Source organism: Strix aluco, chromosome 16, assembly GCF_031877795.1.
Source record: "Strix aluco isolate bStrAlu1 chromosome 16, bStrAlu1.hap1, whole genome shotgun sequence".
Taxonomy (NCBI): domain Eukaryota; kingdom Metazoa; phylum Chordata; class Aves; order Strigiformes; family Strigidae; genus Strix; species Strix aluco.
The window spans coordinates 11,199,713-11,213,459 of record NC_133946.1 but is presented as its reverse complement, the minus strand read 5'-3'; the positions used below and the strand labels follow the sequence as shown (position 1 = coordinate 11,213,459).

General features: G+C 67.0%; 3 protein-coding genes across 10 annotated transcripts; 1 reads left to right on the top strand and 2 right to left on the bottom strand.

Annotated features, from left to right (window-relative positions):
- Nucleotides 1-50: 50 nt before the first annotated feature.
- RAB15 (RAB15, member RAS oncogene family) lies at nt 51-3,615 on the bottom strand. Of its 5 annotated transcripts, none has more exons than XM_074842173.1 (7): nt 3,401-3,615; nt 1,964-2,024; nt 1,746-1,806; nt 1,553-1,630; nt 1,368-1,457; nt 638-703; nt 51-554 (listed from the first exon to the last, which is right to left on the bottom strand). In XM_074842173.1, the coding sequence occupies exons 1-7, from the start codon at nt 3,522-3,524 to the stop codon at nt 399-401; spliced, it is 636 nt and encodes a 211-aa protein (XP_074698274.1). In that variant the 5' UTR covers nt 3,525-3,615; the 3' UTR covers nt 51-398. The 5 variants fall into 5 exon arrangements, with proteins under 5 accessions (XP_074698274.1, XP_074698276.1, XP_074698272.1 ...); XM_074842175.1 differs by lacking the exon at nt 3,401-3,615 and adding an exon at nt 2,784-2,846; XM_074842171.1 differs by lacking the exon at nt 3,401-3,615 and adding an exon at nt 2,389-2,751.
- A 1,280-nt stretch (nt 3,616-4,895) lies between these two features.
- FNTB (farnesyltransferase, CAAX box, subunit beta) lies at nt 4,896-9,698 on the top strand. The gene is made up of 12 exons (XM_074842146.1): nt 4,896-5,063; nt 6,311-6,375; nt 6,601-6,673; nt 7,003-7,094; nt 7,534-7,680; nt 7,798-7,881; nt 7,995-8,081; nt 8,174-8,303; nt 8,438-8,570; nt 8,907-9,018; nt 9,106-9,220; nt 9,337-9,698. Exons 1-12 carry the CDS (start codon nt 4,971-4,973, stop codon nt 9,445-9,447), a joined length of 1,242 nt encoding a protein of 413 aa, XP_074698247.1. The 5' UTR covers nt 4,896-4,970; the 3' UTR covers nt 9,448-9,698.
- A 162-nt stretch (nt 9,699-9,860) lies between these two features.
- Nucleotides 9,861-13,611, bottom strand: MAX (MYC associated factor X). Of its 4 annotated transcripts, none has more exons than XM_074842192.1 (5): nt 13,493-13,611; nt 13,253-13,279; nt 11,691-11,798; nt 10,985-11,108; nt 9,861-10,895 (listed from the first exon to the last, which is right to left on the bottom strand). In XM_074842192.1, exons 1-5 carry the CDS (start codon nt 13,526-13,528, stop codon nt 10,708-10,710), a joined length of 483 nt encoding a protein of 160 aa, XP_074698293.1. In that variant the 5' UTR covers nt 13,529-13,611; the 3' UTR covers nt 9,861-10,707. The 4 variants fall into 4 exon arrangements, with proteins under 4 accessions (XP_074698293.1, XP_074698292.1, XP_074698294.1 ...); XM_074842191.1 differs by having other exon boundaries at nt 10,985-11,115; nt 11,692-11,798; XM_074842193.1 differs by lacking the exon at nt 13,253-13,279 and having other exon boundaries at nt 10,985-11,115; nt 11,692-11,798; nt 13,493-13,605.
- Nucleotides 13,612-13,747: the final 136 nt, after the last annotated feature.

Genomic DNA, 13,747 nt, shown 5'->3' with positions numbered 1-13,747 from the left:
TGTCATGGCACCGTGCCCGCAGCCTCCCCCCAGCAGCAGACGAGCCACTGGCCACCTCCAGCATCACCTTTATTCTGCAAACTCTGTGTGTGTGTGTGTGTGTGTATGTGTGTAAAATCGAGGGGGGAGGGGGGCCACGGGTACAGGGTGGGCACACAGCGCCCGCGACACCCCCCACCCCATCCCCACATGAGCGCCGGGATGGGGGGGGACCCCCGCCACGCCTGCCCGGCCCCCACCATCTCTGGGGGGGGGGGCGGGTCCTGGGTTGCCACCAGGCACCCCCCCGCCTTTCCCGCCCCTCCATCAGGGCTGCCCCAATCCCGCACCCTCTGTGCCCCCCCCACCCAACACAGCCCGGCAGGGACGGGGGAGGGGGGTCAGGGGGGATCCAGGCTTCAACACCAGCAGGTTTTGGGGCTGTCCTCGCTCCCCACGGGCTGCTGCTCGTCCTCATCCAGGCGGGCCAGGGTGGGGGTGCGGGGGGGGGCCCGCAGCCCCTCCAGCTCCTTGCGGTGCGCCTGCAGCACCAGCTCCGTCAGCCGTGTGAAGGACTGTGGGAGAGGAGGGGGAGCGGTGTGTGAGCTGGGGGACTCCCCCCAAATACCCTCTCCCCACCCCTCCAGTCCCCCGTCACCTCCTTTATGTTGAGGTTGCTGCAGGCGCTGGTCTCGTAGAAATCCATCCCGTACTCCCTGGCCAGCTGCAGGGCGAGGGGCCGGCGGCAGCACCATGATTTTTGGGGGGGGTGGTGTGTCAGCACCCCCCCAGCACCCCCCCCCCCCAGCTTGTACACAGCTGGGCATGGACAGACGGACGAGCTGTGCTGCCCATGCTGGCACTGGGGGGGGCTGGCGTAGGGGCGTCCCCTGGGGCTGGGCACTGGGTGCAGGGGTTGCAGGGGGTGGTTACTGGATGTTTTTGGGGGGCACTGGCCATGCTGGAGGTGCGGGGGGAGGTCTGGGGGTCCCCGGGGGGGGACTATTGAGAGGCTTAAGACCAGCCCCGGGCACTGTGGAGGGTTCCCTGGACTCACTGCGGGGTGCAGGAGCCCATGGGGGGGTTGTCACTGGACACACTGGGGGCTGAGGGGTGGGGGGCGTGGGTTTAGGGGTCCCTGGCTTCAAAGGAGACTGCAGGAGGATGGGGGGGGCCTGGCCATTCTTGGGGGGGGGTGTCCTGGGGATGCTTGGGGTGCCGGGGGGATCCCTGGATACAGGCAGGGCTGCAGGAAGGTTGTTGGGGTCCCTGGAAAGAGCAAGGGGGGCTCATAGGGGGGGTCCTGGCCATGCTGGGGGGGCCTGGCCACCCTGGGGGCGCAGGGGGGGGCCTGCCCCCCCCGGGGGCACACGCCAGCCCCCGCTCACCTGCAGCCCTTGCTCTTTGGCCACTTGCCTCTTGTGCTCCTCGTCCGCCTTGTTCCCGATGAGGATTTTCTGGACGCCATCGGGCGCGTACTGGGGAGGAGGAGGCAGGGTGAGGGGACACCCCCCACCCCGCCATGGTGGGGGGGGGGCGCCCTAGACCCCCTCAGACCCCCCAGAACCCCCACCTCATCCACGTCGCTGGCCCACTTCACGATGTGCTGGTAGGAACGCTCGCTGCTGATGTCGTACACCAGGAAGATGCCCTGTGGGGGGCGGGGGGGGGGGGCCAGAATTTACACCCCCCCCAAGCCCCCCCCGTGCCTCAGTTTCCCCTCTCCTATGCACCAGGATGGGGGGACACCCCCCCCTGCCCCGTACCTGTGCCCGCCGGTAGTACTGCTTGGTGATGGTCTGGTACCGCTCCTGGCCTGCCGTGTCCCTGCAGCCGGGGAGAGCGGGGTCAGTGCCACCACTCACGGCATGAGTTACTCAGGGCTCAGCCTCCACTCTGGTAAGGGGGTGGGGGGGGCCACGGGATTTGGGGAACCTGCCCCCTCAAATCCTCCCCCCCTCCAGGGCTCGGCGCCAGCACTCACCAGATCTGTATCCGCACTTTAATGCCGTCCACTTCGATGGTCTTCATCTTGAAGTCGACGCCTGGGATGGGGAGGGGAGCGGTTACGGGGTGCCCCGGTGTCCCCCCATCACTGTCACCAGGGTCCCTCCAGTCCCCTCACCCTCTCCTGGCCCACCCCACGCTCCGCCGTGGCCCAGTGCCCCAGTAGCAGCCCGGTGCCAGTGCCCACACCTGGTCCCAGGCCTGGCAAGTGGCCCCGGTGCTGGGTCACTGCGCGGGCGCTGGCTCTAGCCCTGCTGCCGGCGGGTGCTCCCAGTGCTCCCCATACCCCCAGTTTCACTGTGCTCGGGCTTCCCAGTGCTCTCAGTTCCCCGGTGCTGTGGCTGCCCAGTGCCCTCGGTTTCCTGGTTCCACAGCTCCCTGGTGCCCCCAGTTTCCCGGTACCGTGACTCTCCGGTGTTCCCGGTTTCCCGTTTCCCGGTGCTGTGGCTGCCCGGTGCTCCCGGTGCCGCAGTTTTCCCGGTGCCCACAGCTTCCCAGTTCCCAGAGTTTCCCATTTCCCGAGTGCTGTGTCTGCCCAGTGCTCCCAGTTCTCCGGTGCCACCACTCCCCAGTTCCCTGGTGCTCCTGGTTCCCACGATTTTCCCATTCCCAGGTGCCCATGGCTGCGCATTTCCCACGGTTTCCCATTTCCCCGGTGCTGCGGCTGCCCAGTGTTCCTGTTTTCCCGGTGCTACGGCTCCCCAGCGCTCCCGGTTCCCCGGTGCTCACGGCTGCCCGGTCCCCATAGTTTCCCATTTCCCTGCTCCTGCGGCTCCCAAATTTCTCCCGGTGCTCACGGTTTCCCGTTTCCCTGGTGTGTGGCTGCCCGGTGCTCCCGGTGCCCACGGCTGCCCGGTTCCCTGTTTCCCCGGTGCTACCGCTCCCCTGTGCTCACGGTCTTCCCGTTTCCCCATGCCCACGGCTGCCCGGTTCCCCTGTTCCCCGGTGCTGCAGCTTCCCGGTTCTCCTGTTTTCCCGGTGCTGCGGCTCTCCAGTGCTCCCGGTGCCCACGGTCTTCCCGTTTTCGGGTGCCCACGGCTGCCCGGTTCCCACGGTTTCCCGGTGCTACGGCTCCCCAGTACTCCCGGTTCCTCGGTGCCCACAGTCTTCCCGTTCCCCGGTGCCCACGGTATCCCCATTCCCTGGTGCCCACGGCCCCTCGGTTCCCCATTTCCCCGGTGCTACGGCTCCCCGATGCTCCCACTGCTCCCGGTTTCCCGGTGCCCCCTGCTCCCCGGTTCCCCACTTCCCCGGTGCTACGACCCCCCGATGCTCCCGGTACCCACCATTTCCCGTTCCCCGCTGCCCACACCTGCCCGTTTTCCCCCGGTGCCGCCGCCCCCCAGCTCCCCGCTGCTGCCGGGTGCTCCCCGCTCCCCCTCCCCCGGTTGCCGGTTGCCGGTGCCGGTGGTACCGATGGTGGAGATGTGGGCGGGGTGGAACTGGTTGTCGGTGAAGCGGCAGAGCAGGCAGGTCTTGCCCACGCCCGAGTCCCCCAGCAGCAGCAGCCGGAAGAGCACGTCGTACTGCTTGGCCATGGCGGGCCGGGGGGGGCCGCGCCGGGGCCGCCGCTGCCGCCGTTACCGGGGGCGGGAGAGCTGCGCCGCCGCCACCGCCGCGCCGGGCTGGCACCGGGGCGGAGCGCGGGGCGGAGGAGGAGGGGGGGGGGGGGGGGATGCACCGGGGAATGAGGTGGGAGGGGGGGAAGGAGGGGGACATGGATGCACCGGCGGGGGAGTGGGGGGCACCGGGGACGGTCTGGGGTACCGGGAAGGGGATGCGGGGGGCACCGGGAGATGCTCTGGGGAACGGGGGGAACACCGGGGATGCACCGGGGGATGATGTAGGGAACGGGGCGGGGACACACACACCGGCGGATGGTTTGGGGAACCGGGACGGGGGGGACACGGGGGGGAGCATCAGGGGTGTACCGGGGGATGCTTTGGGGAATGGGGGGGGGGGACACGGGGGATGCACCGGGGGGGACGCCGGGGGATGCTCTGGGACACCGTGGGGAGGACACGGGGGATGCACTGGGGAATATGGGGTGGGGACATCCGGGGACGCACCAGGGACCCCCCCCCAAGAAGAGAGCGGGGGGGTGAGGACGGCCGGGGGTGCAGCAGAGGACACTGGGCTGACACACGGACTAGGGGAGCCCCAGGGGACCCCCACCGAGGGACTGGGGGGGCACCCAGGGCCGCATCAGGGGACACCGGGGTGTCCCTGGGGCTGAGGGACCCGGAGCAGCGCAGGGGGCTGGGGGGTCCCCGGCGGGAGGGGGGCTGCAGGGGGTGCTGGGTGCTGTGCTGGGCGCTGGGTGCAGCGCTGGGTGCAGTGGTGGGTGCTGGGGTGGGTGCAGTGGTGGGCACTGGGTGCACTGGTGGGTGCTGGGGTGCACTGGTGGGTACTGGGTGCAGCACTGGGTGCACTGGTGGGTGCTGGGGTGCACTGGTGGGTACTGGGTGCAGCACTGGGTGCACTGGCGGGCGCTGGGTGCAGCGCAGGGCAGCACAGGCCGTGGCGGCACAGCACGGGCCCGCGTAGTGGTGACCCCGCCACGCCACCCCGCCACAGGGTGCCGTGACACCGCAGCACCCGCCCGCCGCGAGGCAGCGCCACGGCATGAGGGCCCGGCACGAGGCGCAGCGGCGGGACCACGATGACGCAATGCCGTGGTGATGTGATGACGCAACGCAGCGCCGGAGCGTTGTGATGCGGTGCGATGACGCAGCAACGCGGCGCGATGACGCAATAACGGCAGCACGGCGCCTTGCCGGAGTCAGGTAGCTGGGGTGTGACGTCACAGCGCCGTGACGCAGCGCCCGCCCTTCTGGCCGGCTCCTCCTCTGCGCATGCGCGCCCAGGGCGGGGCGGGGGCGGGGCGGAGCGGGGCGGGGCGTGGCCGACTTGGGGGCGTGGTTAAGTGTCCCCGCCCGGCCGCCGTCGTCCCGCTGCCCCCGCCGGCGCGAGCCGCCCGCAGCATGGCGGGAGCCTCCCCCCTCCTCCCACCTCCTCCCGGCGGGCGGCGGCGGCTGCGGGACGACGGGCTGCAGACCGCCACCTCCGCCGAGCAGGTGCGGGGGGCGCGGGGGGGGATGCGGGGAGTCCGCCGGGCCGGGGGGTGCCGGGGGTCTGCGGCGGGAGGGGGCCGGGCTCGGAGGGCTGGGCTGTGGGGTGCCCTGGGGGTGGCTGTGAGGGGGCCAGGCTGTGGGGTGCCAGGCTGCCCTGGGACTGGCTCTGTGGGGTGCTGTGGGGCTGGCTCTGAGGAGGTCAGGGTGCCATGGGGCTGGCTGTGAGTGGGCCAGGCTCTGGGGTGCCAGGTTGCCGTGGGACTGGGATTTGGGGTGCCGTGGAGCTGGCTCTGAGGGGGCCAGGTGGCTGTGGGGTGCCAGGCTGTCATGGGGCTGGCTCTGTGGGGTGCTGTGGGGCTGGGCTGTGGGGTGCCGTGGGGCTGGGTGATCCCTACCCCAGTTCCTCCCCACACCCGCCTGTCAAAGCAGCCCGGGCACCCTGGGGTTTTGAGGGGCTTGGGGGACTGCTACCTCCCAGCCCCAGGGGGTCACCCACCGGGGGCTGTGACACGTGTACCCCAAAACCAGCTTGGTGGAGGGTGAGGGGGTCCTGGGGTACAGCCAGACCCCCCCCTTCCCTGCTCCGCCTGAGCCTGATCCAGCCCTGGCCTGGTGGGGTGAAAGGTGACGCTGGTGTTTCTCAATCCATGGGGTTCCCGCTCGCCTCCAGCCTGGCAGGACACGGTGGAGGGGGGCTGCCCATGTGCCCCATCTCCTCACCCCCCCTAAAGCCTGGGGTATTTTCTGGAGGGCTGCGGGGATTACCCTGCCTTGGGACGCACCGGCTGGGGTGCTGCGTGTTAAGCTCAAGTCTAAAGTGAGGGGACGTTGTCACAAGTCCCCAGTGTTAGCAGGAGGAGGGTGGCCGGGGTGTTTGACGTGAGGCTCCTGGGACAAACCGAACTCTGTTTTTAAAACTGCTGCATTTGAAAAGTAACAGCGGACGGTGCTTAAGTCTAATCCTGGGTGCAAAGCTCCTCGGCAGCTCCCACTAAGCTGCTCCATGGGCAGGCAGGACCGAGCGGCTTTTGGTTGCTTTGGTTTTCCCAGAGAAGGTGATGAGATGGTGCTGCCGGTAACAGGGAGCGGCCGTGAGCTGGATGAACCCCTGGGATGGGGCAGGAGCCTCCCCAGACCGGGCCCATGTTTTGCGAAGGACAGAGCCACTTTCCAGAGCTCACCGTGGTCTTTATTTCTTTATTTCTCCCCTGCCCTCGCCCTGCTCTCCTCCACGCTGCGGCCGGCGGCAGACCAAGGTGGAAGAAATTGTGCAGGAGGTCTTTGACGCCTGCAAGACAAACCATCACGCCTCGCAGTAAGTTCCTGCGGCAGAAACTCTCAATAAATAAATAGCACCCCTCAAAACCAGTGACTCCAGTGGCTGCCGAGACCCCCAGCGAGGGACTGGCTGCTCCCACAGGCGTTCGAGTGGGATCTGGCCACAGGCCCTGAGCACAGTGGCATCGGCTCGGGGCTCATGTCCCCTCTCAGCTGGGCTGTCCTGCCTGCCAGCGCTCTGCCTGTCCTGCCTGTCTTCCAGATTCATCCTGCAGCGGGAGAAGCACTTCCATTACCTGAAGAGAGGCCTCCGGCAGCTGACCGAAGCCTACGAGGTACCTGCGCTGCCAGCAGCACTGCTGGGTGTCCTGCCCCAGAGCTGCCGGCTCTGCCCTCCAGCCGGGGCCAACCCTGCGCCCCGGGGCTGCTCCTGGAGTTGTCACCGGGGTGTTTGCCATCCCTGATTTGTCACTGCCAGCCTGGGGGCAGAGGCAGCGGTTCCTTATGTCCCCTTGGGTCATGCATGTCCCCATGGTGATGCTCTGGAGCAGCAGCGCTGGGGATTTTCCTGCCTGTTCTGCGGGAGCTCTGCCTGCTCCTGCCTGCACCCCCAGGCCCCGCATGGCTCCCCGGCTGCCCTGACTGTCCCCTCTGGTCCCCGCAGTGTCTGGACGCCAGCCGCCCCTGGCTCTGCTACTGGATCCTGCACAGCTTGGAGCTGCTGGATGAGCCCATTCCCCAGTCCGTCGCCTCTGAGTAAGTGGCACTGGCACGACAAGAGCTGGGGGGACCCCAGTGGCAGCCTGGGGACCCCCACTGCGGACCCAGCTGTGGCCAAGAGGCCCCACGGGCCACCCGCGTGATGCTGGAGGTGCCACCTCCCGCTGTCCCCGCGCGCTGGCGGGAGCAAAGGAGTGCTTTGTCTTCTCCGCCACCGTCAATGCTGCCTATTCTCCCAGCCAGCGCCTCGCGCTCTGGCGTCTCGTGATGGATGGAGATGGAGGAGAGAGATAACCCCCAGCTTTGACCTCTGGGGGGGGGGGGAACTGGGCGGGGGGGTTAACAGGGCCACCACGAGCCTCCTGTGGACTGGGGGAGCGGTTTTCCCTCACCCAGGTGGGAAACCTCACACCACCAGGGGTGAGTCTGGGGAGCGCCAAGCCCCTTCCCCACCCTCCCCTCTGTGTCCCCGCAGCGTCTGCCAGTTCCTGAGCCGCTGCCAGAGCCCCCAGGGTGGCTTTGGGGGGGGCCCCGGCCAGCACCCCCACCTCGCCCCCACTTATGCCGCCGTCAACGCGCTCTGCATCATCGGCACAGAGGAGGCGTTTGGCGTCATTGACAGGTACGGCCATGCGGGCCTGGTTAGCTGGCGTGGGGCTGGCGCGGGGCTGGCGGGGGGGGAGGCAGGACGTGTTTTGCGTGTGTGTGTGTGTCCCTCACAGCCTGCTGGCTTTCGCAGGGAGAAGCTGCTGGAGTATCTGCACTCGCTGAAGCAGCCTGATGGCTCCTTCCTCATGCACGTCGGTGGCGAGGTAGACGTCAGGTGGGTGAGCACCACAGTTGTGGGGTGGGAAACAAAACACTGGGTGGCGCGGCGGGGAGCCAGTGCCGCAGCAGGGAGCTGGTGCCGCGGCTCTGAGCGCCTGTTTACCGCAGGAGCGCCTACTGCGCCGCCTCCGTGGCCTCACTGACCAACATCCTCACACCCGCGCTCTTCGCTGGGACGGCTGAGTGGATAGCGAGGTGAGAGCCAGCGGGGATGGAATTGGGGACACACACACACACAGGAGCCCCTTGCCTTGGTGCCGTCCTGACCCTGCTGCTCGCTGCTCCAGGTGCCAGAATTGGGAGGGTGGCATCGGCGGGGTGCCGGGCATGGAGGCGCACGGCGGTTACACCTTCTGCGGCATGGCGGCCTTGGTCATCCTCAAGAAAGAACATCTGCTGAACCTCCGGAGCTTGCTGGTGAGCGGCCCCACGGCCCCGCAGCTCTCGCCGGGATTTGGCTGGGGGTGGGGGGTGTTTTGGCCCGTCGGCAGTGCCGGGGAGGGGGGTCCCTGCCCTCGCACTGGTGTCTGTTCCTGTTTGTCCCCGCGCAGCACTGGGTGACCGGCCGGCAGATGCGCTTCGAGGGCGGCTTCCAGGGCCGCTGCAACAAGCTGGTGGATGGCTGCTACTCCTTCTGGCAAGCTGGCCTCCTGCCCCTGCTCCACCGTGCCCTCCATGCCAGGGGTGAGTTGGCTGCAGGGAGTTTGGGGCGTGGGGGTGGCTCTCAGCTTCCTCCATCCCCAAAACGTCTCCGTCTCCGGAGGAGACTCTGTCCGCCTCCGTTTCCCAAAACGTCCAGCGTCTCTGAAGGTGTTTTAGCGCGGGGACAAAGCGCGGAGTAACTCAGGCGTCCAGATCTCCTTGGTGTTGTGTGTGTGGGCTGCTGAACTGTGCTTCCCTGCAGGCTTTTTGGCAGCAAGGCTTCCTGGGGGGGTGCGCAGGGAAGGCACTGAGTTGCAGGCGGGGGGTACCTTTTTGGGACCCCCCCCCTCAGGCATTTCAGCGGTTTTCCCCCTCTAGGCGACGCGGCGCTCAGCATGACACGCTGGATGTTCGACCAGTCAGCGCTGCAGGAATACATCCTCCTGTGCTGCCAGTGCCCAGCCGGGGGGCTGCTCGACAAGCCGGGCAAGTGAGTGGAGCAGGGAGTGTGGGGGGAAAACTGCCTGGTACCCCAAAACCCCCCACTCAGCACCCTAATATCTCCCCCCCACCTCAGATCCCGGGATTTCTACCACACGTGTTACTGCCTGAGTGGGCTGGCCATCGCCCAGCACTTCGGCAGCGGCGATCTCCACCATGAGACGGTCCTGGGTGTCCCCGAAAACCGCCTGGTAGGTGCCGGGTATCGCCAGGGCAGGGTGGGCTGAGCCACGCGGCCTCCCCAACACCAAAAAAAAGGCGTTAACCTCTTTTTTATTATTTTTGTTTTTTTCTTCCTCTCTTGCAGCAGGCCACGCACCCTGTCTACAACATCGCCCCGGAAAAAGTGGTGAGCGCGGTGATGCATTTCTTGCAGCAGCCTGTGCCCAGCTTAGGGACAGCAGCTGCTGCCAATTAGGGGCCCCGCTGCCCCCCCCCCCACTGTGCGGAACAGCCCTGCCCGGGGCCGGCGGGGAGCCCCCCGCGGCGCGGACGGGGCAGAGAGCGAGGTCCTCAGGGTGCTAGCAATACCAAAAACCGGCCCGCTCCGTGGCCACCAGGTCCGGGCACCCCGTTGCCCTCCCGGCAAGAGCCGAGCTGGCCGAGACGGGGAAGGGGGGGACACGGGACATGGCAGAGCTTTTTGGCATTAATAAAACAGAACCGTCACCTGCCGTCTCCTGTGCGCGGGGAGGGCAGGTCACTGATGGTGGCTTTGGGGGACATGGGGGCAGGAGGTGACACCGAGCTCAGGCTGTTCCCAGCCCCCACCCGGAGGCTGCCCTGGTGCCACCTTCCCTCCCACCCCAAGAACATGCGGCTACTACGGGGAAAGGATAAAATAATTTTTTTTTTTTTTTATTATTTATAGTCTTATAGTAAAGGGAAGCCTTAACTTGCAAGACAACTCTGGGCAGTATGTACAACATACCTTAGATCCATGGAATGAATGGCATCAAAACGGGGAGGGGCAGGGGGGGGGACAGGGTCACCTACGGGGCTGGGACGGGACACTAGAGTTCAGAAAATGCCACGGAGGTGGGGAAGAGCCAGGGGAGGTGTGTGGGGGCGAGGGAGGGAAGGAGGAGGGGGCAGGACACACACGCAGACCCCCCAGCCTGGCCCCCTCCCGGCTCTGTGCCGTGAAAAGGGGTGCAAGGTGCTGCCCCCCCTGCCCCAGCTCTCGCAGGTGCTGGGGGCAGGTGGAATTGCAGACGCAAAAAATAAATAGCGAGGCCCCCCAACGCTTGCTGGGGAGGGGGGGTGGGGGGCAGGCACAGTTCCCTGCGGGGCCTGGCCTTCTTGGGGGGGCGCTGCCTGGCTCCTGCACAGCCTCACCCTTCAGCTCAGGACTGCTGTGGTCCCCGGGTATAAATAGAAATGCTCATATAAAATCAGAAGGGAGAGGGCAGAGGGGCGCGCTAGGTGTAGGAGGGCAACAGGGGACATCTCCTCGCGGCCCCCCCCGCAGCCCCCCAAGTCTGTCGGGCGGGCGCTGCGAGGCCCTGCCTGGCCGGCAAACACCCCCCCCACCACCACCTCCCCGGGGCTGTTGCGGTTTGAGCGGGGAAAGGGCCGGGGAGGGCTTGGGAAGCTGCAGTCCGAGAGCCTCTACGAGAGAAGAGAGAGAAGAGTCCTTACGCAGCCGGCGGGCGGGCAGGGGGGCCGCGGGGGGGGCCTAACTGGCCTCCATGCGCAGTTTCTTCCTGCTCTGCGGCTCGTCGGGCTCCGAATCGGAGCTGGAGTCGGAGCCGCCATCAAAAGCGGAGATGGTGCTGCCTTTGGGGTTGGTGTAGAGGCTGTTGTCCGTCGAGGGGTAGTTGGCCTGCAGCTGGGCACTCGACCGGGCCTTCTCCAGCGCCCGCACTGCAAGGCAGGGCCACCGTGTCACCCCCGGGGGCTCTGTCCTGGGTGTCACCCCCATCCCCTGCTCCCCTGGGACCCCCCTCACTCACCTTGCTGCTCCAGGAGAGCGTTCTGCCGCTTGAGGTCATCAATGTCCTGCTGGTGTGTGTGGTTTTTCCGGCGCATGTACTGGATGTACTCTGTGGCTTTGTCCAGGATTTGGGCCCGGGATGCCTGTTGCAATAGTGGGAAAAGACAGAGGCGAGATAAAGACCTTGCCTGGGGGTTACCGATGGCGTTTTGTCCGCCCTGTCCCACCCGCCGCGCAGCAGAAAGGATTTTGCCGTCGCTTTGCATTGCCGGGCAAACCGAAGCGCAGGTCTTGTCCCCGCCGGGGACCCAACCGGGGAACCGGGGACCCAACTGAGGACCCCCGTGGCAGGGCAGAGCCTCGCTGGCACCAGGAAGGGTCATTTCTAGACCCCGCCGAAATGGCTGAGCTGTTCCCAGCCAAAACAAGAAGCCACCGAGGCTGCTGCCGGCCGCCAAGCAAAGCGCCGCTATCCCCGGCGGGCAGAGCTGCCCCGCGGCCAAGCACGGAAGATCCGGCTGCACGAGGTGGATTTACCCCCTCCACCTTCCCCCCAAAAAATCCCGGCGGTGCCGGAGGCTGGCTCCAGGCACAACCTGCCCCCAGGAATGCCGCTCGGCAGGCCCTGCGGGCAAGGCACTGCAGAACTGCCCTCTCTGAGGTGGAGATCCCTGTCCGGTCGGGTGGGTGCGTGGCCGGGCTCCCACCACGCTCCATAAACTCACCTTCTCTCCTTGGAGGGAGGGGACGGAGTCCCGCAGGCTGTGGAAGCTGTCCTTGATGTGGTCCCTGCGTTTGCGCTCCAGCGCGTTGTGATGAGCCCGTTTGTCGGCCTGCGAGGGGAAGGGAAAGGGGAGCCTGAGCGGGTGGCACCACAGCAGTGGGGTAGCGGGGGGGGAAAACCACAACTGTGGGTGCTGCAGGGCAGCCCCCTGAGTCCCAGAAACCAACGGGAAAAGCCTCGTTAGCGTGGCGGTAGCCACCCCTGCTTTGCTCGGGCAGGAGTAGCCCGGCTGCCGACCTTCACCCCGAAACCCCGCGCTGGCAGCTCCGGCTGAGGTGCCCGGAGCCGGGGCGGCAGCGCCAGGGCGTGGGAAGGCGGCGGCTCCCGTTGCTTTCGGTTTCCCCCAGCCCGTCGGAGCCCACAGGGAGCTTCCTGCTGCCAGGGCGCCCCAAATCCTGCCAGGGGTGGGGAGAGCACAGCAGCGCCCCGAGGGGCTGCAGCACCTCGCAGCCCTCTGTCCTACACCCCCCGAAATATCTCTCCCCACCTCCCAAGACCCAGGCCCATTATCTACCCTCTGCCAAGAGACACAACCCCAAGTGCCCCCCCAAAACACAACCCCACGTGTCATACCCACCACATACACCCCCAAGATCTGTCTCCCTGCCCCGAGACAGCCCCCCGCCGAGAGCTCCGCAGATGCCCCCGAAAGACACAACCCCCACATCTCCTCCCCCCAAAAGGACACAGCCCCACACATAACACCCCACCCCTCAAGAGAAACACCCTCACTTCCCCCCCAAAAGCCCCAGCCCCACATTCCCCCTCCCCTAAAGAGCCCCAGCCCCACAGATCCCCCCCCAAACACATGCCCCTCAGGAGACACAAGCCTCATATGTTACACCCCAAACCCACAACCCCACCTTCCCCCCCCAAGAGCCCCAGCCCCACAAGTCCCCCCAAACCTATGACTATGCCCCTCCCCGCCAAGAGCCCCAGCCCCACAGGTTTTCCCCCCCTCAAGAGACACAAACCCCATAACTGTGTGTCCCCCCCAAAAGCCCCAGCCCCACAGGTTCCCCCCACTTCCCACCCATCTTAAGATACAGAGCCCCACAGGTATGTCCCTCTTCTGACACCCAGCCCCACAGATTTCCCTGCTGCGAGGGACACAAGCCCCACAGGTCATCCCCCCCTCCAGAAGAGCCCCAGCCCCACAGATTTCCCCCCCCCAAGACTCCCAACCCCACAGATTCCCCCCTAAAGACCCCCAACCCCACAGATTCCCCCCTAAAGACCCCCAACCCCACAGATTTCCCCCCTACAAGAGCTGCAGCCCCACAGGTGCCCCCTCCCCAAACACACATCTGCCCCTCAAGAGCTCCAGCCCCCACACGACGCCCCCAACCCCCCCCCCCCAAAAGACAGGGCCCCACAGGTGTGTGTGTGTGTCGTGTGCCCCCCCGCCCCCCCCAGCGCAGGCGCACTGCACACCCCCCCCCCCCCCCCCCCCGCCCCTCTCGCCCCCACGTGCTCCCGGTACCGGGGGCGGCAGCGACATACCGCGGACTGAAACCTCGGCTGCTCCTCCTGAGGGGACCAGGCCAGCGGGGAGGAGGAAGAAGAGGAGGAGGAAGAGGAGGGTGGCGGTGGGGGGGGAGCACCGGGAAACGGGGCCGTAATGGGGAGGGGGGAAGGAGAGAGAGAAACCAAATGTTACCCCCCCGCTACCCTTTCCCCGGAGTTGCGGGCAGCAAAAAGGGGGGGTGGAAGGTGTTGTCCCGGTGGCGGGGACCGACTCACGTCACTCTCCACCTCGATGTCATCGTTGTCGCTCATCGCTACCGGCCGGGTGAGCCGCGGGCCGCGCCGCCACAACAACAGCCCGCAGCGCGCATGCGCCACCGGCGACACACGTGACCGCTCGCCCCCCCACCCTTTAGGGCGTGGGGGATTGTGGGTGTGGGAGTCCGAGGAGGGAGGCGGGGCGGCCATGTTCCCTGGGCGGGAACTACAACTCCCGGCGTGCACCGCGCGGCCGCGCGGTGCACGCCGGGA

What these genes read in the sequence shown, in the direction of transcription:
- RAB15 (XM_074842171.1), bottom strand. Translation starts at nt 2,617, where the DNA reads ATGCGCAGCCATGGGCACCTGGGAATGGGAAAATCGTGGGAACCAGGA. An exon ending in AAAGTGCGGATACAGATCTG is followed by an intron (nt 1,807 to 1,963) that starts GTGAGTGCTGGC and finishes CCCCGGCTGCAG; the next exon opens with GGACACGGCAGGCCAGGAGC. An exon ending in AGTACTACCGGCGGGCACAG is followed by an intron (nt 1,631 to 1,745) that starts GTACGGGGCAGG and finishes CGCCCCCCACAG; the next exon opens with GGCATCTTCCTGGTGTACGA.
- FNTB (XM_074842146.1), top strand. Translation starts at nt 4,971, where the DNA reads ATGGCGGGAGCCTCCCCCCTCCTCCCACCTCCTCCCGGCGGGCGGCGG. An exon ending in CCGCCACCTCCGCCGAGCAG is followed by an intron (nt 5,064 to 6,310) that starts GTGCGGGGGGCG and finishes GGCCGGCGGCAG; the next exon opens with ACCAAGGTGGAAGAAATTGT. An exon ending in ACGGCTGAGTGGATAGCGAG is followed by an intron (nt 8,082 to 8,173) that starts GTGAGAGCCAGC and finishes TCGCTGCTCCAG; the next exon opens with GTGCCAGAATTGGGAGGGTG.
- MAX (XM_074842191.1), bottom strand. Translation starts at nt 13,528, where the DNA reads ATGAGCGACAACGATGACATCGAGGTGGAGAGTGAC. An exon ending in ACATCGAGGTGGAGAGTGAC is followed by an intron (nt 13,280 to 13,492) that starts GTGAGTCGGTCC and finishes TGGTCCCCTCAG; the next exon opens with GAGGAGCAGCCGAGGTTTCA. An exon ending in CGCTCTCCTGGAGCAGCAAG is followed by an intron (nt 10,896 to 10,984) that starts GTGAGTGAGGGG and finishes CCTGCCTTGCAG; the next exon opens with TGCGGGCGCTGGAGAAGGCC.